Below are 20,423 nucleotides of genomic sequence, written 5' to 3'. Positions count from 1 at the left end.
TGTGCCGCGCGATTGAAAAATCCATTATCGTCCGAGACGCGCTCGCCGGCAATTTTTCTCGAATCGCCCGAGAGATTTAACAACCACTACGGATGTATCCATCCGCCATATCCCGAGGAGATGATGCCACGGTGTGTGCTCTACGATCCGCCGGTGTTATCGTTCGATAGGAGCCGCGAGCGCGAGCGCATTAATCACGCATCGAATGAGTATCTAACCGCGGAGAACACGTGTAGTCCGCTTTCGCAACGTGTTCGAGATCTCTCGGGTTTCATCGCGAACTCACGTAAGGGCCGTCGCCGCCGCCAGTCGGCGAATTTCCGGAATAATTGGCTCCGCGCCAACGAACTTCGGCCGCGTTTAATCTGATCACGAAAATGGATTACGATCGAAGAAATGCCCGAAGTGTCAGCTGGTAAATTCGAAAGAAACTTTCCCTCTCTCTTCCTCTCTCTTCCTCTCTCTTTCTCTTTCTCTCTCTCTTTCTCCTCCTCTTACTTTTTATACAACGTAAGAGCAGAACCATGTACATTCCCAACCACCGACCGGCGGCAAGGAAATATACAACCAGACTAGACTAGACTAGCATTAAACTAAAATCTAATGCTTTGTCGTATATTTAATCAAAGAGTTTAATTGTTTAATTGCATTTGTTTTTTTAACATGTTCGCTATCGAGACTTATTGGTGGGGAGGGGGATAGGGATTCTTCCCATAAATACTTTGTATTTTTTTCTACATTAATGTGTAAAACACTTGATTGAATAATGTAGATATAACACAAATTTTTTGCCATCATACGTGACAGTAGTTTCTCGTGAGAGATCCTTACATCACACGAGTACCCGAGTCGAAATTTTGGTTCTGTGTTAAACATTTTTTAAATTCTACAACATAGTAGAAATTAAGATAGTAAAATAAGTTCAGTTTCAATTCTAATAATATAATATAACCTCTACTTTGACCCATGATGCTTTAAATTTCCGTTTTCGCTGTTTTAGCGTCAAAATAAATTGTTCAAGGCATCATATCTGCATAATCAAAGGTTCAAAAGAGAAGTTGACAATTATCAGTATCGTCAAAGTAGGTTCTTATTAGTCTATAGGCCGTCTAAATAGGCGTAAATTCCTGAGAGCGTCAGAGCGTCAAAATTTAATTTTAAATTAATTTAATTTATTTTTTTTTATTTTTTTGCAACTAGATGCGTTCTGATTGAAGGAAACAGAATTCCTGGCTCCTATGACGCAAACGTGATTCTTATAATCAGAAATTCTGTTTCCTTCAACCAAAATGCTGGTTATTCCCTCTTTCCGGTTAATATACCAAATTCTTTTCCTTGCAGCAAACTTGTCAAAAAAATTTGCAAGTTCCAGGGGAAAAAGGGTCTACCGCTACTGTTCATTCTTCTAACGATATTCAGAAATTAGCGAAGCAAATGAACGTAATGCGATAATTGCTGTGTCGAAAGTACTCTTCGAATCGGACGGATGCGACCGAACGCACTTCGAATGAGCCGCCTGATAATTCACCAGACCGGGCGGGAAACGGGTTCTCCCGCGATGCGAAAACTTCCGTTCCGTACAGGAAGCACCGTTAAAAGGGGAGGCCATCGTGGATACGTTCACGTTAAGATCTACGAGTAACACGTCCGGATTCAACGAGACTCGTTCTCTCGCGGTATTACTCTTTATCGCCACGAGAAATAAAGTCGTGACTACGCAAATCCGCGCGACCCGGTGTTTCCCGACGAACCGTTGAGTCTGGAGCTCGCAATCACGGTTCTGTTTGCTTCGATCGCGCATAAAAAAAAGAAAACGAAATCTTTCTCTCTCTCTCTCTCCGTGCGAAATGACGCGTCGCCGAGAGGCGGGGAAACGATTAAGCGCAGAGGAGAGCTCTTTACCCTCGATTTGCGCGGTAAAAGTCCGAATTGATAGAGATTTCTCGGTGTAATTAACGCGTTCCTCGTGCACAAATGACTCACGTTCGCGCTCGTACTCGCGAAAAGAGACACTTGAGGCCTCGGAGAATGCGTGGAATCGCGAGTATTAAGATTCGTCGCATACAGAGCTGCGCGAACAAACTGCCGTAAAAAGGTTCCCGAGATACATCACCGGCTTTCTTTCTCACCCCCGGCAACGCTTGTCCCAGATACCGTGCAAAAGACATTGCGACGGTTGTTTCGCGTACGAGGCTCGTACAGGTTGCCCCGAAATCCAAGTATTTCAAAGATTCAAAACCGAACTTTTCTCTCAGCGATTTTTCGTTTATCGGATATATCTGAGATCAACCGTCTCGGTAATTGGAATAATTTTTACTTTTATTTGTCTATTTGACAGATTCCCTTTAATATCCCCCCCCCCCGTTCCTCTTTAATATAAAACTAAAAGACATGCACTATTTTGTATAAAATAATAATAATATATTTTTTAATGTTATTACTATTTATATGCATTTTTTTATTTTATTAATCATTTAATTTATTAATCATTTATTTATTATGTAAATTATGCGTGTATGTGCCGTTAATAGTTTCATTGAAGATTATATCGTATAGACGCATTCATTTTTGTTTACATATCGCGATGTAATTTTCGATCATTTACGGGGATAAAGTGATCGCGAGATCTTTTAGTCCGCAACTGAAAGCGCATCGGTCTTTGGAACAACCTGTGCAAATGCACCACTATTCCTCTAACGATGTTCAGACTGGCAACGCAAAGCCCGACGCTGAACTTACTCTAAAGAGACACACAGAAACCACAATGGGCGCGATGCAGTCGATGTGTATGCGTGCCACAGACGAGAGACGGGTTTCGTGTGTTATCGCATAGTGCATCGGCTGCATTAAGAGGAAAATTTTCAAACGGGGCTTTTGACCTCTAAAGATAAGGCTCTCGCGAATGCAGGCAAGGCGAGTAATCTTTCAAGTTTTTCGCAACGTGCACCTACTTAACGGTATGTACACTGACTTTCGATAAAAACTTAGCATTTATTATTGAGCTGAAATTCACTAGTTCTTCTAGTCGTGTCCAAAATGACGTAAGTTAAAATGGTAACCTATTGATACAATTTCAAGCTACAGAAATGACAATTAGCCGAATAGTCAACAGTCAAAATGTAAACGCATATTTAGACGCAATGCGAACACACAATTAAGAAGATTAAATAATAATAATAATAACTGTGTGATTAGCTAACGCGATGTCCAATAATATCGATTGTTTTAATTTATCTCGTAATGTACTCTCGGAGCTAAACTTATTAGTTTCTTATCTTGATGTTTCTGTAATTTTTATCTTGAATATTTTTAATTCAGCTATTTTACTTTATTCTCTGCAATTTCAGATGCAACTAATTGTATATTTGTCCGAAAGGAAAAACGCCTTTTCCGTTTATGTAATAAATAATAATAATAATAGCAAATAATAAAGTAATAATAAAGACTACCGGATTTTGTTCTAATAAATATTAACATATCGAAACTTTGTGTACGAATATCACAAGCACAAAATATATAATTCAAACTGAAAAGCGACCATTTCTTTCATCACATCATTCAACGAGTGTTTTCAAATAAAATGTTTCGTTGAACGAACATCTCGATTGAGTAATTGACAAATTTCCCCGCAGTGGTATCGCCGCTTATACACATCCTCGTCCAATTTTCGCTCCCGTTTGACTATCGCAGCGCGAATACCCCGAGCCGTTCCGCAAAGGGCGAAGCGTCGACGGGCGTCGAAATTCGAGCGATTCCGCGCGACTTGATCCGCACGCGCGTAAAATTCGTGCCATTACGTCGGCGGATACACGCGCGCGCGCGTATCGGAGCGTGATGAAATTACCAGACTGCGAATCGCCGTATCGGGTCGTCGCCCAATTCCTCCCGGGTAACTCGATGCGTCTGTCATCCGTCGTAAAGGGGCGCGACAGCGATTTAATCGGTCAATTACGCAAAGAACCTTAGGGGTTCCGACCGAAAAACCCCCCCCCCCCCCTCTCGTAAGGACGTCCCGCCGCGCCGCTTGTGGACCGACCGCGACCCTTTTGATATCCTTTACACGTGCCGTGCACCCTCGCACCCAAAGGGCGCAACCGATGAAACCCTCGAAACACAGATCGACGGTGTCCCCTCCGGCCCCCTCCTCCCTCCTGTGTGTCATTCGGGTCTCGTCTCGTTCCCAATTTATCTTTTACGCGCGATGGTGTTTTCGAGAGTTGGGGGATAACTTAAATTTGGGGTTCGGACTTTTCAAGTGGTCCGTAACGATTCTTGAGCAACTCGGGGAATCGCTTTGATTTGCCGGATTTGAAAGCGATTTAGTAATCAGTGAGCATTTACAAATCATTTAATGGCATTTAGTAATATACAGTATAGTAGTATATATATTGAGAGAAAAATATAGTTATTTTAGAGGATAACATCCTCTTTTTTTTAACCATAAGAATAGTCAAGAGAACAATCTTTCACGAATTTTCCGTTCGTGGTCGCCGTAAAATTCGCAAATATGCAATTGCATATGAGATAAACAATAAAGCGGCGTTCGTATTGCGTGTCGTTCTCTCAGTCAGGAAACCGGGAAACGAGAATTGTCGGGCTAGACCGAAGGCGCGGATGCGAGGCGTAGGGAGATGCGCGACGTCGCTTTTTACTGACCGCCCACGTGCGCTATAAAGTTGCAATATGTAATTATATCTGTCTGTTGGATAACGTCGTAGAAATACGATATTTCCAGCGAGACGGAAATCGTTGCCCAGGTCACGGGTAGCGCCGACAGTTATCGTTTGTTACACCCGTCTTTCTTTAACTCTTACGGTGGGTGGTAATTAATGATATCGCGGCCAATTTAGCGGTTCATCGCAGACAAGATCATCCGAGACCAATTACGACTTACTAGAATACTTGACGTAATGTTTACGTTCTTCTTCTTTATATTATTGATTATACGACATATGTCTTCATTCTGAGGTATCAATCGCATGCAATCAGTGACACACTACCAGCATTCACATAGGCATGTGTGTGCGCGCGCGTGTGTGCATGATGTGTGTCGTAACGATTCGAGCATTACAGTTCGAGGAACATTTCGAGAGAACTTTGACGGTCGTCGTGAAACTTGCGAAACGACTGTCTGTTAGACTTCGGCTCTGTGTTTCATTGACTACGAGTCGTGAAATCATACGAAAGGCATTCCTTATATTTCCGATATGCGTCGGATCCACGAAGTCCGTGACAGTGTTTCGACTGACGGCGGCGGCTGTGTCGCACGATAGCGCTTATGAGCTTCACCCGATATGAAACGTCTAACATTTCCGTGTGGACACTTCACTGTCGCTCTGCGGCACGCGGCCGTCGCATGGCGTAAACTAAATATTTAAAAAGCCGATAAAAGGCGTCGGCTGCGAGGAAAAAATCGCTTTGACCGTTGAATTGGCGGCCGGGAGGAGTGCCACATCAAAATCGAGATAATTAAAAGCTTCGAAGATATTTCCCAGAGAGACTTTCAAACGCACAATAATAGGCAGCAGAGTTGGAATTTTAGTCATACATTAAATCTGGTTTAGTTCTACATTACGTCTTCACAAGTCTTCTATTATGTTCCTTTGATGTTACAAATGGGAACTTATTTCTTTTTTCTCTACTGGAAGACTTAATGTAGAACCAAAATGTCGACTCTGGAGGTCTTAATTCCCATTTGTAGCATCGAGAGAGCACTTATTGCGTTCTTTTCATACTACAAATGGGAATTATTATTATTATCTCCTTTTTCCCCACTTGAAGACCTAATATAGAATTTGAAATTTCGACTCAGTACACGTACGTGACGGGGAACTCAGTAAGAAAGACTCATTCGAGGAGCTAATTCGCTGCACGTGACCGTCTCGAGCACTTTTCCCGCGTTCTATTGTAATCTCCCCCCGTCACGCGACATAATTAATTCTAGAAAGAAACTCAAATAATTCCGGAAACTATGCCCGAGGATCCAAAAGAGTCAACTTCGCAGATCTCGCGCACGCGCGCGCGCGTGAACATCCGTGTCCTCGTGTGTATCCTCCCGTTTGGAAAACGCGCAAGCACTCCTCCCGGTGCCCCTCCCCCCCGTTCCCATCTTCATACCACCACCATGGAATCGGGCGCAACTCCCGCAACACGGGAGGAAACGAAAAGGAAAAAAAGGGACACACAAAATCTCGCGTGCGCCAAAACAAAAGCACTGTCGAAAAGCGGCACGTCGAGCGTTTCGGCCCGCCCTTTCGAGCCGTCTTCCGGCCCGGCGCGCTGTGCCCCGCGCTCATTACCTCGGTGCGTCGTCCGCACGTGCAGCGGCGTGCATGTGCAACGAGCGATGCCTACGCGCCGGTGGATCCTCATCCTCCCTCTCGCCTCCTCCTCCTCTTCCTCCTGCACCCCCACTTCCCCGCCGGTCTAGTTCGCCGAGCGTATTGATTGAGGTGAATGCACGACGCCCGGCGTCGGCGTCGTCGTCGTCTCTCCCGTGCTTCGGGCGCGTCGACGGGGGTGGAAGTGCATACGGCACTGCCGGGGTACCCGCGGTGGAAGTGGTGGAGTCTCTCTCTCTCGCGGCGGCTCCTGCCGGGAAGGGGGAGGAAGCGAGCGTGGAAGAGGGAGAGAAAGAGAGAGAGAGAGCGGAACGACCAACGAGAGGGAGAGAGATAGGAAGAGTGAGAGACGGACAGAGCGGGGAGAGAGAGAGAGAGAGACGGGCACACGAGGCAGGCAGGCACACACACCGGTGGAGGAGGCGTTATATACTGGCTGGATCCTCGTTCGACCGTCAGTTTCTCGGCCGAACTCGCGGCACCAGCACGCACCGCGCCAGCCACCGGTGAGCGAGCGAGCGAGCGAGAGAGAGAGAGAGAGAAAGAGGGAAAGGGAGAGAGGAAGCAAGTTCTCAGCTGCGACCGAGACGTGAGGAGGTCCTCCGAGCCGCGGAAGACAGCCGAAGTTTTCGCGAACGTACGCACGAGGACGAGAAGAGGAGAACGGTGCGCGCGCGTTCGCCAGACTCGCGCGCCTCTCACGTTCGCGATTCTCGTTCGGCTCCCGAGCGAGGAAGGGGTGATATCTCGCGCTCAGGGAGAGCAGAACCAGCCCAGCCGGCATCCTCGAGGTCGTCGCCTAGGAATCCACCTTCTACGAGCTTGAGTCCCGGGGGATTGTCATGGCCACTTACGCTGCGTACAGACACGTCGAGCTCGACAATGTCGGATACGGGAAGAAGAGGTAAATAACGACAGCGGGCGGGTGAGAGAAAGAGAGAGGTAGAAGTGGAAATAGAAAGGAGAGAGAAAGAGAGAGAGAGAGAGAAAGTGGGAGCGTACCGCAGTGCGGACTTCCCACGGGCGACACTCTCGGCCGCGAACTGCGCGCGTTCAACTTTTCATTTCTTTATCCCGTTTCAACGCGAGTACCGCCTCGCCGGCACGATTGATTTCCCATAAACTTGAAGAGATTTCAGCGCGCGTCCTCGTGAAAAAAAGAGGGATAGGGTGAGATAGAGAGAGAGAGAGGAGCCCCAGGGCAATAAATCGATAGCTCGTCGTGTTTGACTTCGGGTAGATGCACCGGGCGAATCATTGAGCGCCGATGCACAAGCTCGCCTCCGCGAGTGCGATCACGGCGAACTGTCGCGTTGCGGTTCTCTCCAAACTCAGCTGTCAGGATCGTACTGGTCTCTAATTTTCAGCACGGTGCGGTCGTTGGGTTACTTTACTAGCGGGGAAATTGAACGATAGAGTAAGTGAGAGTCAAGCATTGATCTTGCGACGAAATTTAGCGAGTCAAATTTTGTAAATATGTATCGTATTGGTTAAGCTACTGTGCTATTCGAACGTTCCGGTCGCTGTCTTGGGCCATTTTGGCGCAAAAATATAATAGAGTAAACGGTAACGGTGAAATACGCGTTGCATAATAAACAATAATTTTTTGTAATAACATGGTAAAAAGTTTCGCGTTACAAAGCGGTCCAACTAAATTTTTGTGTTACCCTAACACGGGAATTATGTTAAAAAGTATACAAATATATTAACATATATTCACTTTGTTAGAATGATATAAAAATTTAGATAGACCGTTTTTAATACACAGTTCTTTACGAACCTATGTATTACACGTCTACATAATTCGATGTTAAATTTTTCCGCTACGAGAGCAACGTTCGACTCTTATTCGCTCGCGTTCTTTCGTACAACCTCCGCGTCGGAAGGTGTATCACACTTTCCGTCATTATTAAATCATTGTTTATCGCGGTCGGTGGTCTTTGCGCCACGATTTTCTCGTCTCGTTCTACATTAGTTTTGCGCGACACACTTCTCACATGCATACTCGAGGGGGCATAAACACTGGCATTCGAGTCATTTTTTTATCGGCGGAGAGTACGAGGGGAATAATATCCGCTGAAGAAAAGGGGTTGAACTATCCAGTTATCTAGTATCGAGCCGAACGTTCGTCGGTGCGTACTGAGCTGTCGCTGCTGTATCTCGCCTCCTCAGCATCGATCCGACAGACGGTGCTATTAGGGCACAGGGGGATGTTTATCCTCTGACGCTGCACTCTGAGTGGCTCAGAATCCCCTGCGCTGACTTGTATGCGCTTTCGAGCTCGCGAGGTCGTGCGACGCGAACCGCGCAATTGCGAGAGTGCTCGGCAATGTTTCCCTTTCTCCGGATTTTAACGAACCTCCCCGCTTCGTATCGATTACGCGGTACCGGTGAGTATTGGCGTCCCACGAGAGTTTCGGGGGGAAGTTTCGACTTCTCACCGTGGGAATTAAATCTCTCTAGTGGCCGTCACGTAGAACGTCGTCTTCGCGAAACAGAACCGACGGTGCCTTCTTAATCGGTTAGGAAGTAATTCGCAATCATACTTGGACTTTTCCTTATCCCGTATCGATTATGTGGTGCCGGCTGATTAACATTAACGTTCCACGAGGATTTCGGGCGAGTCTCGGGTCGATTTCTCACCCGTGGGATTTGAATCTACCTAATGGTCGTCGCATAGAACGCCGTCATCGTGAAATAGGGATCAACGTACCTTCTTAATCGATTAAGAAGAAATTCGCAGTCTTACTTGGAATTTTCCCCATTTCGTATCGATCACGCGAGGCCGGCGAGCATTGGCATTAGCGTCATGCAGGAATTTCGGGGGAGTTTCAGTTCGCCTTCTCATCACGGGAGTTAAACTTCCTAATGGTCGTCGTTTAGAACGTCGTCGTAGCGCAACAGAATCCACGTTCCTTCTTACCCAAGTCAAAATTTTAATCCTAGTTCAAGTCTAATTTAATTCTAGCAATTAAATGTTCAAAAGTCTTCTGTTGTACTCTTTTTATTGTACTCCCTTTATGCTACAAATGGGAAAGTTATTGCCGTTTTCTCCACTTGAAGACTTAACGTGGAACTTAAAATTTCGACTCGGGTACCCGTTTTAAGTCTACTTAATTCTACATTAAGCCTTCAAGTGGAAAAAACGGAAATAACTTCTTATTTGTAGCATCAAAAAAAAAACACACAAATCGCACTTTTTTGATGCTACAAAGGGAATTTAGATCTCCCGAGGGAAATTTAAAAATCTACATTAAGTCCTCGGGCGGAGAAAACGGGAATAATTTCCTATTTCTGACATCAAAGGGAGCACAATAGAAGAACTTTGGAGACTTAATGCAGAATTGAACAGATTTAACGTAGAACCGAAATTTCGACTCGGGTAGTCTGTTGAAAAGGGACTCGCAACTCTTTACTTATTGACTCGATTGTACCGTTCACTCACCGAAGTCAAACACCGAGTTCGTCGGAGCGATTACGTCGTCGCGGCTCCATTGTAATAACCGAGGGTCGAAATTGCGTTCGCGCGGCGGAGGCCTCCTCCGAGGCGGCGCGTGCCCACAGCCGCAATAAAGATTTCCCAACGCGCGTGTCGCGCGTAATCCTCTTATTTCTCTCTTTCTTCCTCGGTTGTGTAAGAGATTTCGAGCTACCGTGCTTTGTTGATCGCGAAAAAAAGAAAGAGCGAATGAGTGAGAGTGTGAGAGAGAGAGAGAGAGAGAGACGTGGAAGATTGGACGTGTGCATATATACACATCGTGGGCGTGACGCGGGTTTTTGTTTCCAAGTGCGCGAGCGAGCGAGCGGACCGGCGTAGGGCGCAAGCGGATGCGCTTAAACCGATTATTTATAAGCGGCGGAGTATAGTTCTATGTAGTATATGGAAACGTAAGAACGGAGCGGAACGCGTGCGGTTGTTCCGTCCGCCAACCGTGACAGGTCTGATCGATTTACATCCAGCCCAGTCATCGAGCTCGCCCGCAGCGCGCTGCTCTGCACCACCGCGATGTTGCAGGCGAGATGTTGCACACTCCGCTAACGATTCGTTGGCGCGCGCGCGCGACCGATCCCGGCGAAATATTCGTGTCGAGAGATGGACCTCGCGGAGGGCTCCCTTCGAGAGCGTCGCCGAGACAATGAGGCCCGGCTGCACCAAATTCCGATTAAGCCGAGCGACGATTGACTTACACGATTGCGACTGAAACTTATAACTCCTTCCTTTTCTCAGTTTCTTCTGAAACAGAAATTTCTGTTGATATCCCTGTGAGTCAATCGTCGTTTAGCTTAATCGGAGTTTGGTGCAATCGGGCCTCCGGCTTTCACCAACTCCGATCAAACTGATCGACGATTTAAAATTGCCGTGAGTCAGGTGGTCACCTGCTTCGTCTCGCTAACGCGGATAGAAATTGCTGACCTATCGATTATTGTTGAACGACAAATCACAGAACTGGAAATTGGTGAGGTCGGCAATTCTTATTATCATTCGTATTATTGATTGGTTTCATCGGAGTTTGGCGTGAGAGTTGGCCTGAGCTTCAAAGTGGTCTGAACACTTCTTTCCTGACGCAGTCTCGAAAATCCAGCCGATGATCCAATGAGGGAACTTACACGGAGGGAAATAATTCTGCTGTTGTAGCAAAACCACTCGGTAATAGTTACTGCATATTCGTATATTTTGCCGAGTGAATTTGGTTTTTATGACACGTTAACCTGCCGTTAGAAGAAAATTGTGTTTTCCTACATTCACTAGTTTGTTTTTACAGCAATTGTATGTGTTTCGTAGCAAAATTATTTGTATAATTTTCAGCAATATAATAATCCAGTGAGTGACAAAATAGTATTCTTAACAAGCTGTTTCGCTGTCCACACAGTAACTGAGATCTTGCCGCGACGGCATAAAATTTGTAGTGCCAGCAAATTATTTTTCTCCGTGTATCGTTAAAAAAAACGAGTTCTCTCATTGGATCATCATTTGCGTCGAAATACGTCGAAAGCAAAGTGTTTAAACTGTATCGAACGCGCAATATGTGCACTTTAACAAGAAAAGGGGTAGTATTTCCGGGGTTTTCATTCCTCTGTCGCTCGTCCTTCTCGCAAAGGATCGAGGAATCGTGTGAAAAAAATTATCTTAATTCTAATCTAATCAGAGCTGGGACACGAACGTTTGATCGTCCGGCCGCGATAAGCGCGCGCAATAGTCAATTTATTAGCGAGTTCGATCGAGAGCTCGCGTCGGTATTCCCAGTGCGACAGGCTTTATCAGGATAACTCTCAGGAAACACCACTTCCTCCGAAGGATATTGATAACGGAGCGAATACGCGAGAGGCGACGCGCGGTTCGCAGATAGCAGCGGGAAAGGACGCGAACGTTCGTAGATCTTCTACGCTGGTGGATGTTTTTCGGCCTTTAAGTTTCCATCGAAACGGAAGGACAACGTATTTCGTTAGGATACATATATATATCTTTCGCATCGAGCGATTTCGTTTAGCGCAAGAAAAAATCCCAAAACACGGGGCGATTATATTTCCGTTTATGACACGCGCAATTTCTGCAACGCACGCGACGCGAAATTACTTAATTATTGGCATTCGCCGGTGCAACGATATCGGTTCGTGCGACTTTCTGAATATATTCGACGCGCTAATCGTTCGACGATATCCTAAATGCACACACACACACACAAACACACCGTGCTCATTTTCCCGGCGCACGTGATCGTTCATCGGCGGCACAACTCCGCGGGAGATTTTTTCTTCTCGGCCGAATTTCTCGTCGGCCTAAATTTTTAGTCGGGCCGCGATCTCTTAACCACCAACGAATAAAACGAATATATACGAAGCCGTGCTCGCGCGCAGGCCATTAATTAAGAGACGATAGATCGAGAGGAGGAAATGAAGACGAAGAAGAAGAAGAAGAAGGGTGCTGCTGTGGTGCAGCTGGATTTAGAAAGCGTGACTTGTTCGGTGCCTTATCGAGAGTCGTACGTACGCGCATCGCGATGAGGATGGCGAGAGCCTCCTCTCTCCGGTCGCCTGATTGCTCGACGTTTTTTTCACGCGACCATTCATGCGAAAATTAATCGGCCGGCGCGGATCTCGCGTAACTAACTCTTCGTGCCGGAGAGATGAGCTCGTGACGAAAAGGGAAAAATCAAGAAAACGGACTGGTAATTAGACGCAAAAATTGCCACTTTCTAACGTATGTGTCGCGGGCTTTTCTTCTCTCTCTCTCTCTCTCTCTCTCTCTGTTCTTTTCCATCTTATCGCGCGTCACGGCTGATAAATACGGAGCACGCGACACATTTTTGCCGCGGGGAATCCTTTCGAGGTCGCGGGTCGAGGAACTTTGCGCTCGAATCTGACGTTTCCGACAGGCTCGCTTACGATAAAATTACACGTTCGGCCGCGATGGCGGGCTGATCGCGAGCACGAAATTCACTATACATTCGCCGGTACTAATTGACGAGAGGAAGAGAGAGAGAGAGAGAGAGCAGCTTCTCGTGGGTGTCCGTTGACCTGGCGCGGTTGCGCGCGGCGTCCGATTAACTCGATTTGAGGAAGAGCCCGGGGAATCTTCGTGAACGCCGAAGAAAGCGCCGCCGTCGCCACCACCCGCGCCGAAGGATTTATGCAATTGAGCTTCGTTAAAACTTCGTGGTCAACGCCCTCGCGTAATTGACGCGTTAGCCGGCGCGCGAGCGACGATAATTACGCGGATGTCACCGCGCGCGCTTAATTACCGCCGACATGATTTCGCAGAGGCCGCGCGATGAACGTCTCTCCAGGTGAACGGCTGCGTTCGAAAAGGCGTTAATTGTCCCTGAACACTGGCTGATCGTGCGGCTTTGCTCTTATCTCGCGTTAATCCTGAATATAGTCGCCGGTCATATTAACTGTCGGACATATACGTTGTCTCGGGGAAAAGAGTGCGTCGATGTTCGAAAAGTGTCGGACAGTTTTCCAAGAAGTCACAGCTCCGAAATCCGGGACGATCTCCCGAAATCTACTGATTTCGGCTTTGTAACTTTTCGGGACAATTGCCTCCTTCTTCCGTCTCGGGAAGATTGTATTTTTGGAGATGGTCTCGGTGTACGGATTTCAGGATGATGGGCCTTTCGGCCGGAAAACATGAGGAAAAAAGTGTGGCGGACGCGCGTATTCCCGAAAAAAAAAGAAAAATCACCGAAATTCGAAAAATAGGACAACATCCCGGAAAACTGAACATCCGACGATCTCCCGAAATATTGGAAGCATGAAATTGTCCCGCATAATTGTAACGTGCGTTTTGGGATAACGTCATACTTCCAATATCTCGAGGAATTGTCCTGGTGGTTTCGGGATGTCCTACTTTTCAAATTTCGAAATTTTGCTTCGCTCTCTCAGTATTATGCATGTCCGGCATAAAAGTTTGCCCGAGTTTACCTGACAATGAACAAAGCAAGCGCGTTTTGGTGGACGGAGGAAACAGAATTTCCGGTTATAAGAGCCGAATTTCGCTCACGAGAAGCAGAAATTCCGTTTCCTTCGGCCGAGACGCGTCCGGTCTGTTAAATTCAACCGTCCGTTAAATCCTCGACCGGACGTTTTCATCTCCGTGCAACTTTGCGAATTCCGAGACTTGAATTTTTGGGGACGATCCGTTGTCCGACTAGCCGACGGTCGCGGCTATCCTCGCGACGAGCCACCCGGGACTCCACTGTGCCCCGCGGAATTCGTCTCTCTCTCGCGCGCGCGCGCGCCGTTGATAATGACTTCGTGGCCGGCTGCTCGAATTAATTGCGAGTGCGATCGGCGTGCGAGATTAGCGGAGGGAGACTTTACGCCACTGAGTTAACGGCACGGCCGTTCTGAATGGAGGAACTCCGTGGAAGTTGTATCGCGCCGTCATTCAGCCGTTACGCCTCCGCGCTCGGTTCCTGCGAGGCCGCCTTTATATCACCGAGCCGATTATTGCGAGCTGCATTCCGATTATCCGAAGCGCGCGCTCGCGAGCGTTGCCGAATTCCGAAGCAAACGCCGAGCGACTTTCGCGCGGAAATTCGCGCGTCTATCCGCGCGATGTGTGTCCGCGCGTGCAGAGGCGGCGATACACAGAACGAGAAGCGGGGCGGGTTTAATACCGCGTCTCATGCGGCGCGTATCGATTTCCGAACACGGAGATTTCTCGCGATATCCAGGTGCTTGCATTTTTGCACGCGCGCGTGTTCGCGCAACCGTACGGTGTATGTGTATGCGTTCCCGTTCGACCTGTTCGCGCGATGTTCGTTAAGCCCGTATCGGACTGGCTATTGGAGATCGGTGATCAGAGATTAGGCCGCTAATCGTAGGAATATGTTGGCTAATGAACGCTCCAACTTCCTTGATATCCTTAATGTATCTAAGAACATCCTCAAACATCAATTAGGCAGTCTTTCTCTTTTTTCGAAAACATCCGGCCATTTAATTTTGTACTTTTCTCATTGGCTGTACAAATATAATTTGTCTTGTGCTGTTTGTCCAAGGAGAATTTTTCTCCGTTTCGCGCGCACACTTAATAATATGACAATAATAACGATAATCAGAATTTTCGCGATGTATTTGATAATAACAATTCGAATTTGACGAGTCGACTAATTTCGAACGCTTCGCCCGCTTTATCCAGATTAATCATGCGCCAATTTTCAACCGGAGGTGCTCCAATCTCCGATTCTTGATCCGATACAAGTCTTGCGGACACCGTAATATCGTCTCGATCGAGACCCGATGTGTATCGGCTGGTCAAGAAGATGAACATTCGCGCATGCTTCGCCCATCGACGTTTCATCGTTACAATGCTTTCTCTATTGAAGCCCGATACAGTGGCGGCTTTGTCCTCACTGGTGATAAACAGACGTCGATCTCTGGCCGCGCGACCGAGCTTCTTTGTAACCTGTTCCACGTTTGACGAGGTACTTGAAAAAAAAAAAAGAAAGAAAAACCCGCAACCCTGTTCCTGTAACGTACTGTGTCGAGTATCGCGGAAACTGGTCGTGACAGTAAAGGTGGAGAAAAAGTTCCGCCGATTCAAACGGCGTCTCTCGTTCTACCTGTAAAATTCCGATTTCTCGTTTTACATCGCGAGAAATTAACTTTATCCTCCCGAAATCCTCTGATCTGATCTGAGCAAAGTAACATTGTGAAAGTGACATTCGATTGGCTCCAAATTAATTTTTAGCTGTTTAAGTGTAACTTGATAGTATTCAGCTATTTGACTATTTAGTTACGTATGATAATTAAAAAGTTTAATTAGTTATAACTTTATAGATTTTATCGTGTTCTTAATTATTATATGATCGAAACTTAATGAGAAGATAGTGTATAATAGTGAGCTATTAAGTATTTATACAATAGGCTCTTCTCTCATTATTAAATTTTAATCGTATAATCATGGAAAACGGAAGATACGGTATCGTCATATCAGGAAAGTAGACAATTACGTTACTTTATGCATACAAGACCGCGTATAGCGGCTTGATCGTCGCGTGTAGTCGGAAAAAAAAGCTCATGACGTCGAAAAGACATTAGCGCAATTAATCCAGCAATTCGCGTCGTTTAGGGCGATCGACAACCAAACAGGGAACGAATGTCAATTTCATTGGAGAGGATACCTTAAATGGGGCGGGGTTTAATTCACGTGTAATTATCAATCAACGATTAGGCTGCTTAACGAACCCTTTTCTATACGAGCGGTAATAAGCCGCGTCTCGTCGAAACTAGCGTGGGCCGAGTGCGCGCATTTTTTTTCCAGCTACGGACCGTATCCTCCGTTGTGTGTCTATTCCTTTGTTCAATAATTAGTACCATTAGGCTGATTAGTTCGATTAGTCCAATCGACCGGTGGATCAGTTGCAACGTTTTAGTGGCTGAGAATTCTCGCGGTAATAATTATTCAATTACGTGCCGAAGGGGATCGATGAAAAAACTGCAGACGTCTAGGATGCGTGAAGTAACGGGATATGAAAATGGTAGAAAGTGAAAATATCCTGCAGATAAATCAGAGCTATTAATTGGAAAAATTAATACACGTTATTACACAGAGGAAAGAAGTCTGGTTGCGTTAGTCAGAAAGGGGACAACAACGTGCGTTTTGGTTGAAGGAAATAGAATTTCTGGTTCGTATAATTCGAAGGTGGTTCTTCAAACTTTCTTTCTCGTGTACGGTCTGAAATTTTCGCGATCTTAAATACGATACGAGGAACAAACGAAAAATGTCTTACCAATTGTTTATTTTGCAATTCCCCCAAACACTCGTTTCGTTTGTTTTCAATTCATCTGCTGTTCTCGTTTTATTTTCTCATTAATTCACAGTTTTACAGCCTGGATTTTCTTGAATTTTTTCAAGATCTTGAATACGACGCGAAGAACAAAAGAAAACATATTTCGCCAAGTGTTTATAATCGTCCTACACATTCATCCCGTTCGCTTTCCATTTGTCCACCTTTTTGTCCGTTTTATTTTCTTCAATGCATAAATACTAATCTTTCACTCGTTATCTTCGTCCTCGTCAACGTCCCATTAATTCGCGTTCCCTTACATTATTCTTCTACATTCTCCATCTCCTTCTCTCCACACGATTTTCCAAAGGTGACATTAACCCAGAGAAATGAATGCCCATTAAGTCACACTGAGCGCGCGATCGATCACGCTTTTCACGCGTTACTTTATCAACGATGGTTTTCTTCCCGACACTAATAATAAATACGAATTAAAATGTCAGGTGAGGGATTATGGTAATCATCCGTTTCGACGGCGAGCGGACAAAAGCGTATCAACCGCCTCGGCGGTTCTATATCTCCTCGCTCGGATCAAAATGTAATCGCGTGCGCGACTGCATTAGCGGTTTCGCGAGGCGAGGTCCGCGCGGCGTTCGCTGAAACGGAAAGCGACAAACGACTTCTCGAACGGCGGCGTTTAAAGCGCGTCGTCGCGAAACGTCGCGAGCCGACTAGACCCGCGGCGGCTCGCACGCGATCCTTTCTTCCGTTTCCTCCCGCGCCGCGTGTAAAACGAGTCGCGAAGTCCCCGTGTACGTACTCGACATGTGCGCGAGGATCGAAAGCGTGTCGCGTTACGCGCGACGAGACGTCCGGCCGGCCGACAACCCCCCGGCGCGGCGACTCTCCTTCTCCTCCGTCGGTGAATAGGGTTACTCACCCTCGCAGCCGACTCTCGCGAAGAGTGGCTTCCGCATCTTCGCGAGCTCTCGTCGGGGCTTCGCGAGAAAGTAGATATCGTGGACGTGTGACGCGCCGGAAGCCCCGCCGGTGAGATGCGTCGCCCTTAACCTTTTCCTGCCGATTCCTGGGTTCACAGAAATCGAGCTCGAAGTACCGCCGCAGTCCTTCGTCCAACCCTTCCCGAATTCATCCTCGATCAACATTGTTGTCTGTCGCGAACTGTGATCCCAATTGAAAAGGAATGAAAAATCTGACCTGATTGTTCCTCGGTCAACGGAAATGGCGAATAATTTTTCTGTTGAAGCCAATCAATTTTTAGGTGTATTATATAAATCTCCCCTTTAGACTATTCTGATATTAATATTATATTCTAATTATGATTTAATTGTGATTAGAATTTTAATTGTGATTGAATTAGAATTATAATTATGATTAGAATATAATATTATATTCTAATTATGTATTAAAATGTTATTGTAAATATTAAGAATCTCGGAATAATAAACGGAAATGACAAATCATTCTTTTGAAGTCAATCAATCGACAATGTGTTGCCGTGCAAATTTTTAGATATATCTTATAGATTTCCTTTAGACGATTTTAATATCAGAATTATATCCTTATATTACAAAGAAAATTATTCTATTATTCATTATGTTATTATTCTATTATTATATAATATTTACAATAATGATTAAAATTATTGTAAATATTAAGAATTCTTACATTAAAATTATAATCTATATTAAATTTATCGAAGCTCTTGCTTTCGTAACAAAATTCGCAGAAAGATTCGATTGAATTTACGCTTCCCCGAGAATTCTTAATGTTCATCCTTCGCTTCGCCCAAAGGTAAAGAAATGACTGCGTGGAGGATGAGTGCTTCGCAACATACGCGACATGTTCCATTAGAGAACGTACTTCCGCCAATTTCCCGGGCTACTCTCGGCACGATGCAACCTTATCACTCGCGAGTCGCTTATCACCGTCCGTGTCAATTACAGCGAGCGCGACGTAAAATATTACGGCCACCGCGCAAAGTATTTCATTCGCGGCGACTTTATAGACCATAAACAACCGTGCGATGTCGTGCGCGGGCGCGCGGGGGCTTTCTAGCGGTGGTTCAATCAAGGCGGAACTCGAAGATAGGCATTAGCGTAAATTGCGCCGTCGTGATAAACGTAACGTGACCGCTCCTGATGATTAAAGTCGCGGGGTTCGATGCGGGGCGATTGTTAGGGCCGATAGGAGCGAGAGAGGCGGATAAAGATAGGGTGAAGAGAGCAAAAGAGACAGAGAGAGAATGAGTGAGAGAGATAGGAGACGAGTCGCGAACTCTAATCTTGTTCAGACATGGTAAGCGATCCGATTATAGCTACTTGTCATGAACGGCAGAGACAGACACGTCGTTGCTATCTATCGCCGAGTGATACCATCTGGTTGTCCTTTTAAACGACCGTATTTCCTAAACTCGTCGTTTGAGTTGCGCGCGTAATTGCGCAAAAACAACAAAAAAGTGAGCACAACGGTAGCTTCGGATAAAATTAAATAAAATCTAGCTTTTAGCCCCTCAGACAACAAGATCGATCGGATATTCCAATGCTTTCGCTAACACGTTTGTAAAGCGTTGCATTTCAGGTATTTTACATATTTTGCGATATTTTTTCTTACTCCTAAATATTTTGTAACTTGTGAGAATGAAAAGTGCCTGATCGGCGAAATTAGTTGAAAATGCTTCCACGGGTCGACCCATATGAATTTTTTTATTCGAGAGTTACTTGAGAGTTCATCCATTTCTCTTTCACCTCCATCGGTTTTTTTCTCAAGTTTTTCGCAGCATCCCATAACACAAAAATATATAATTATTGTTCGTTGTATGATAAGATTGAGATAAAGGGATGAAAAATATGCGCGTTCCGGAAATTGCGAAATTGCGATACACGAAGGGGGATGCCGTGCGAGTCACACGATAAACTGTCAATTTCGCGAGAGGGCGAGCGAGAGCGTGACGTAGAGCCTTCTATTCGTTATTCAGAGAAATATCGCAAGATTGATTACGTGGGCGATGCTAACCACCACCATTCACCTTTAACTGACGTGTACTTAGGCATTTTGAGGGTCAAGTGTCCACGGTATAACACCACCCACAGCTACACCTTCGTTTTACCCGGCGCCTTCGCGGGGAGCATCGACTCCGCTCTGCGCATACATTAAAGTCCTGCCATGATAGATCGGCCGATAGGATGCGCCGTGTAAGGCATTCGGATTGCCACTTTCGTGGGCGATCATCATATCCGATATTACATTTGCGAGTGGTACGAACAAGCGAGACTGCACCTCTCTCGGCCGTGTCGCCGCGCCCTTCGAGTCACATTGTTGCTCGTTTCTCGGACAAGATAAAACGTTCGGCGGGACGAAGCGCACTGAGAATACATGTTTGATGTTTGCGACTGTAATCTAAATGTCACTACATAGTGAGACAATTATAGAATCGCGAGAAACACTTTTGCACACGGGGAAAATTCGTTTTAAATCGATGACAGATATTCTCATATGTATAAACAAGAATATTATAATCTTCTTAGAAGATTCCTGATTTGATTGAACTTGTATTGATACAAATATTATTCGTATTCAATTCAAGATGAAAAATTTTCTGAGAATATTATAATATTCTTATTTACATATGAGAATATCTATCATTGGTTTATATATGAGATTTTTTTCTCTGTAAAAATAGTATTGCCGTGTTAACGACAATAATCTTATAGTTTTAAAGACAGTTGCCTTTCTGCACGTGCAGACATTTTTTTTAATTTTTGGGACGCAACAAGAAATGAAAATTAAGAATTCCCAGGGAAATTTAAAATTAATTGAATCTTTCTGC

General features: G+C 45.6%; 1 protein-coding gene across 4 annotated transcripts in view; it reads left to right on the top strand.

Annotated features, from left to right (window-relative positions):
• The window catches only part of LOC106742204 (microtubule-associated protein Jupiter), a 105,114-nt gene that overhangs the window by 56,235 nt on the left and 28,456 nt on the right, over positions 1–20,423 (top strand). The window contains exon 1 of one of the 4 annotated variants that reach the window (XM_014614936.1): positions 6,771–7,245. The exons of 2 other annotated variants lie outside the window; for them this stretch is intronic. In XM_014614936.1, coding sequence (XP_014470422.1) covers positions 7,184–7,245 — 62 coding nt within the window. In that variant the 5' untranslated portion in view covers positions 6,771–7,183. Of the gene's footprint in view, positions 1–6,770; positions 7,246–20,423 lie in introns of those variants that run through there. One more of the 4 variants, XM_014614939.1, reaches the window with a different exon arrangement.

Source organism: Dinoponera quadriceps, unplaced genomic scaffold (assembly GCF_001313825.1).
Source record: "Dinoponera quadriceps isolate SergipeBrazil2010 unplaced genomic scaffold, ASM131382v1 scaffold676, whole genome shotgun sequence".
Classification (NCBI taxonomy): domain Eukaryota; kingdom Metazoa; phylum Arthropoda; class Insecta; order Hymenoptera; family Formicidae; genus Dinoponera; species Dinoponera quadriceps.
Note: the sequence above shows the minus strand (reverse complement) of the source record. Positions and strands in the feature narration are given on the sequence as shown.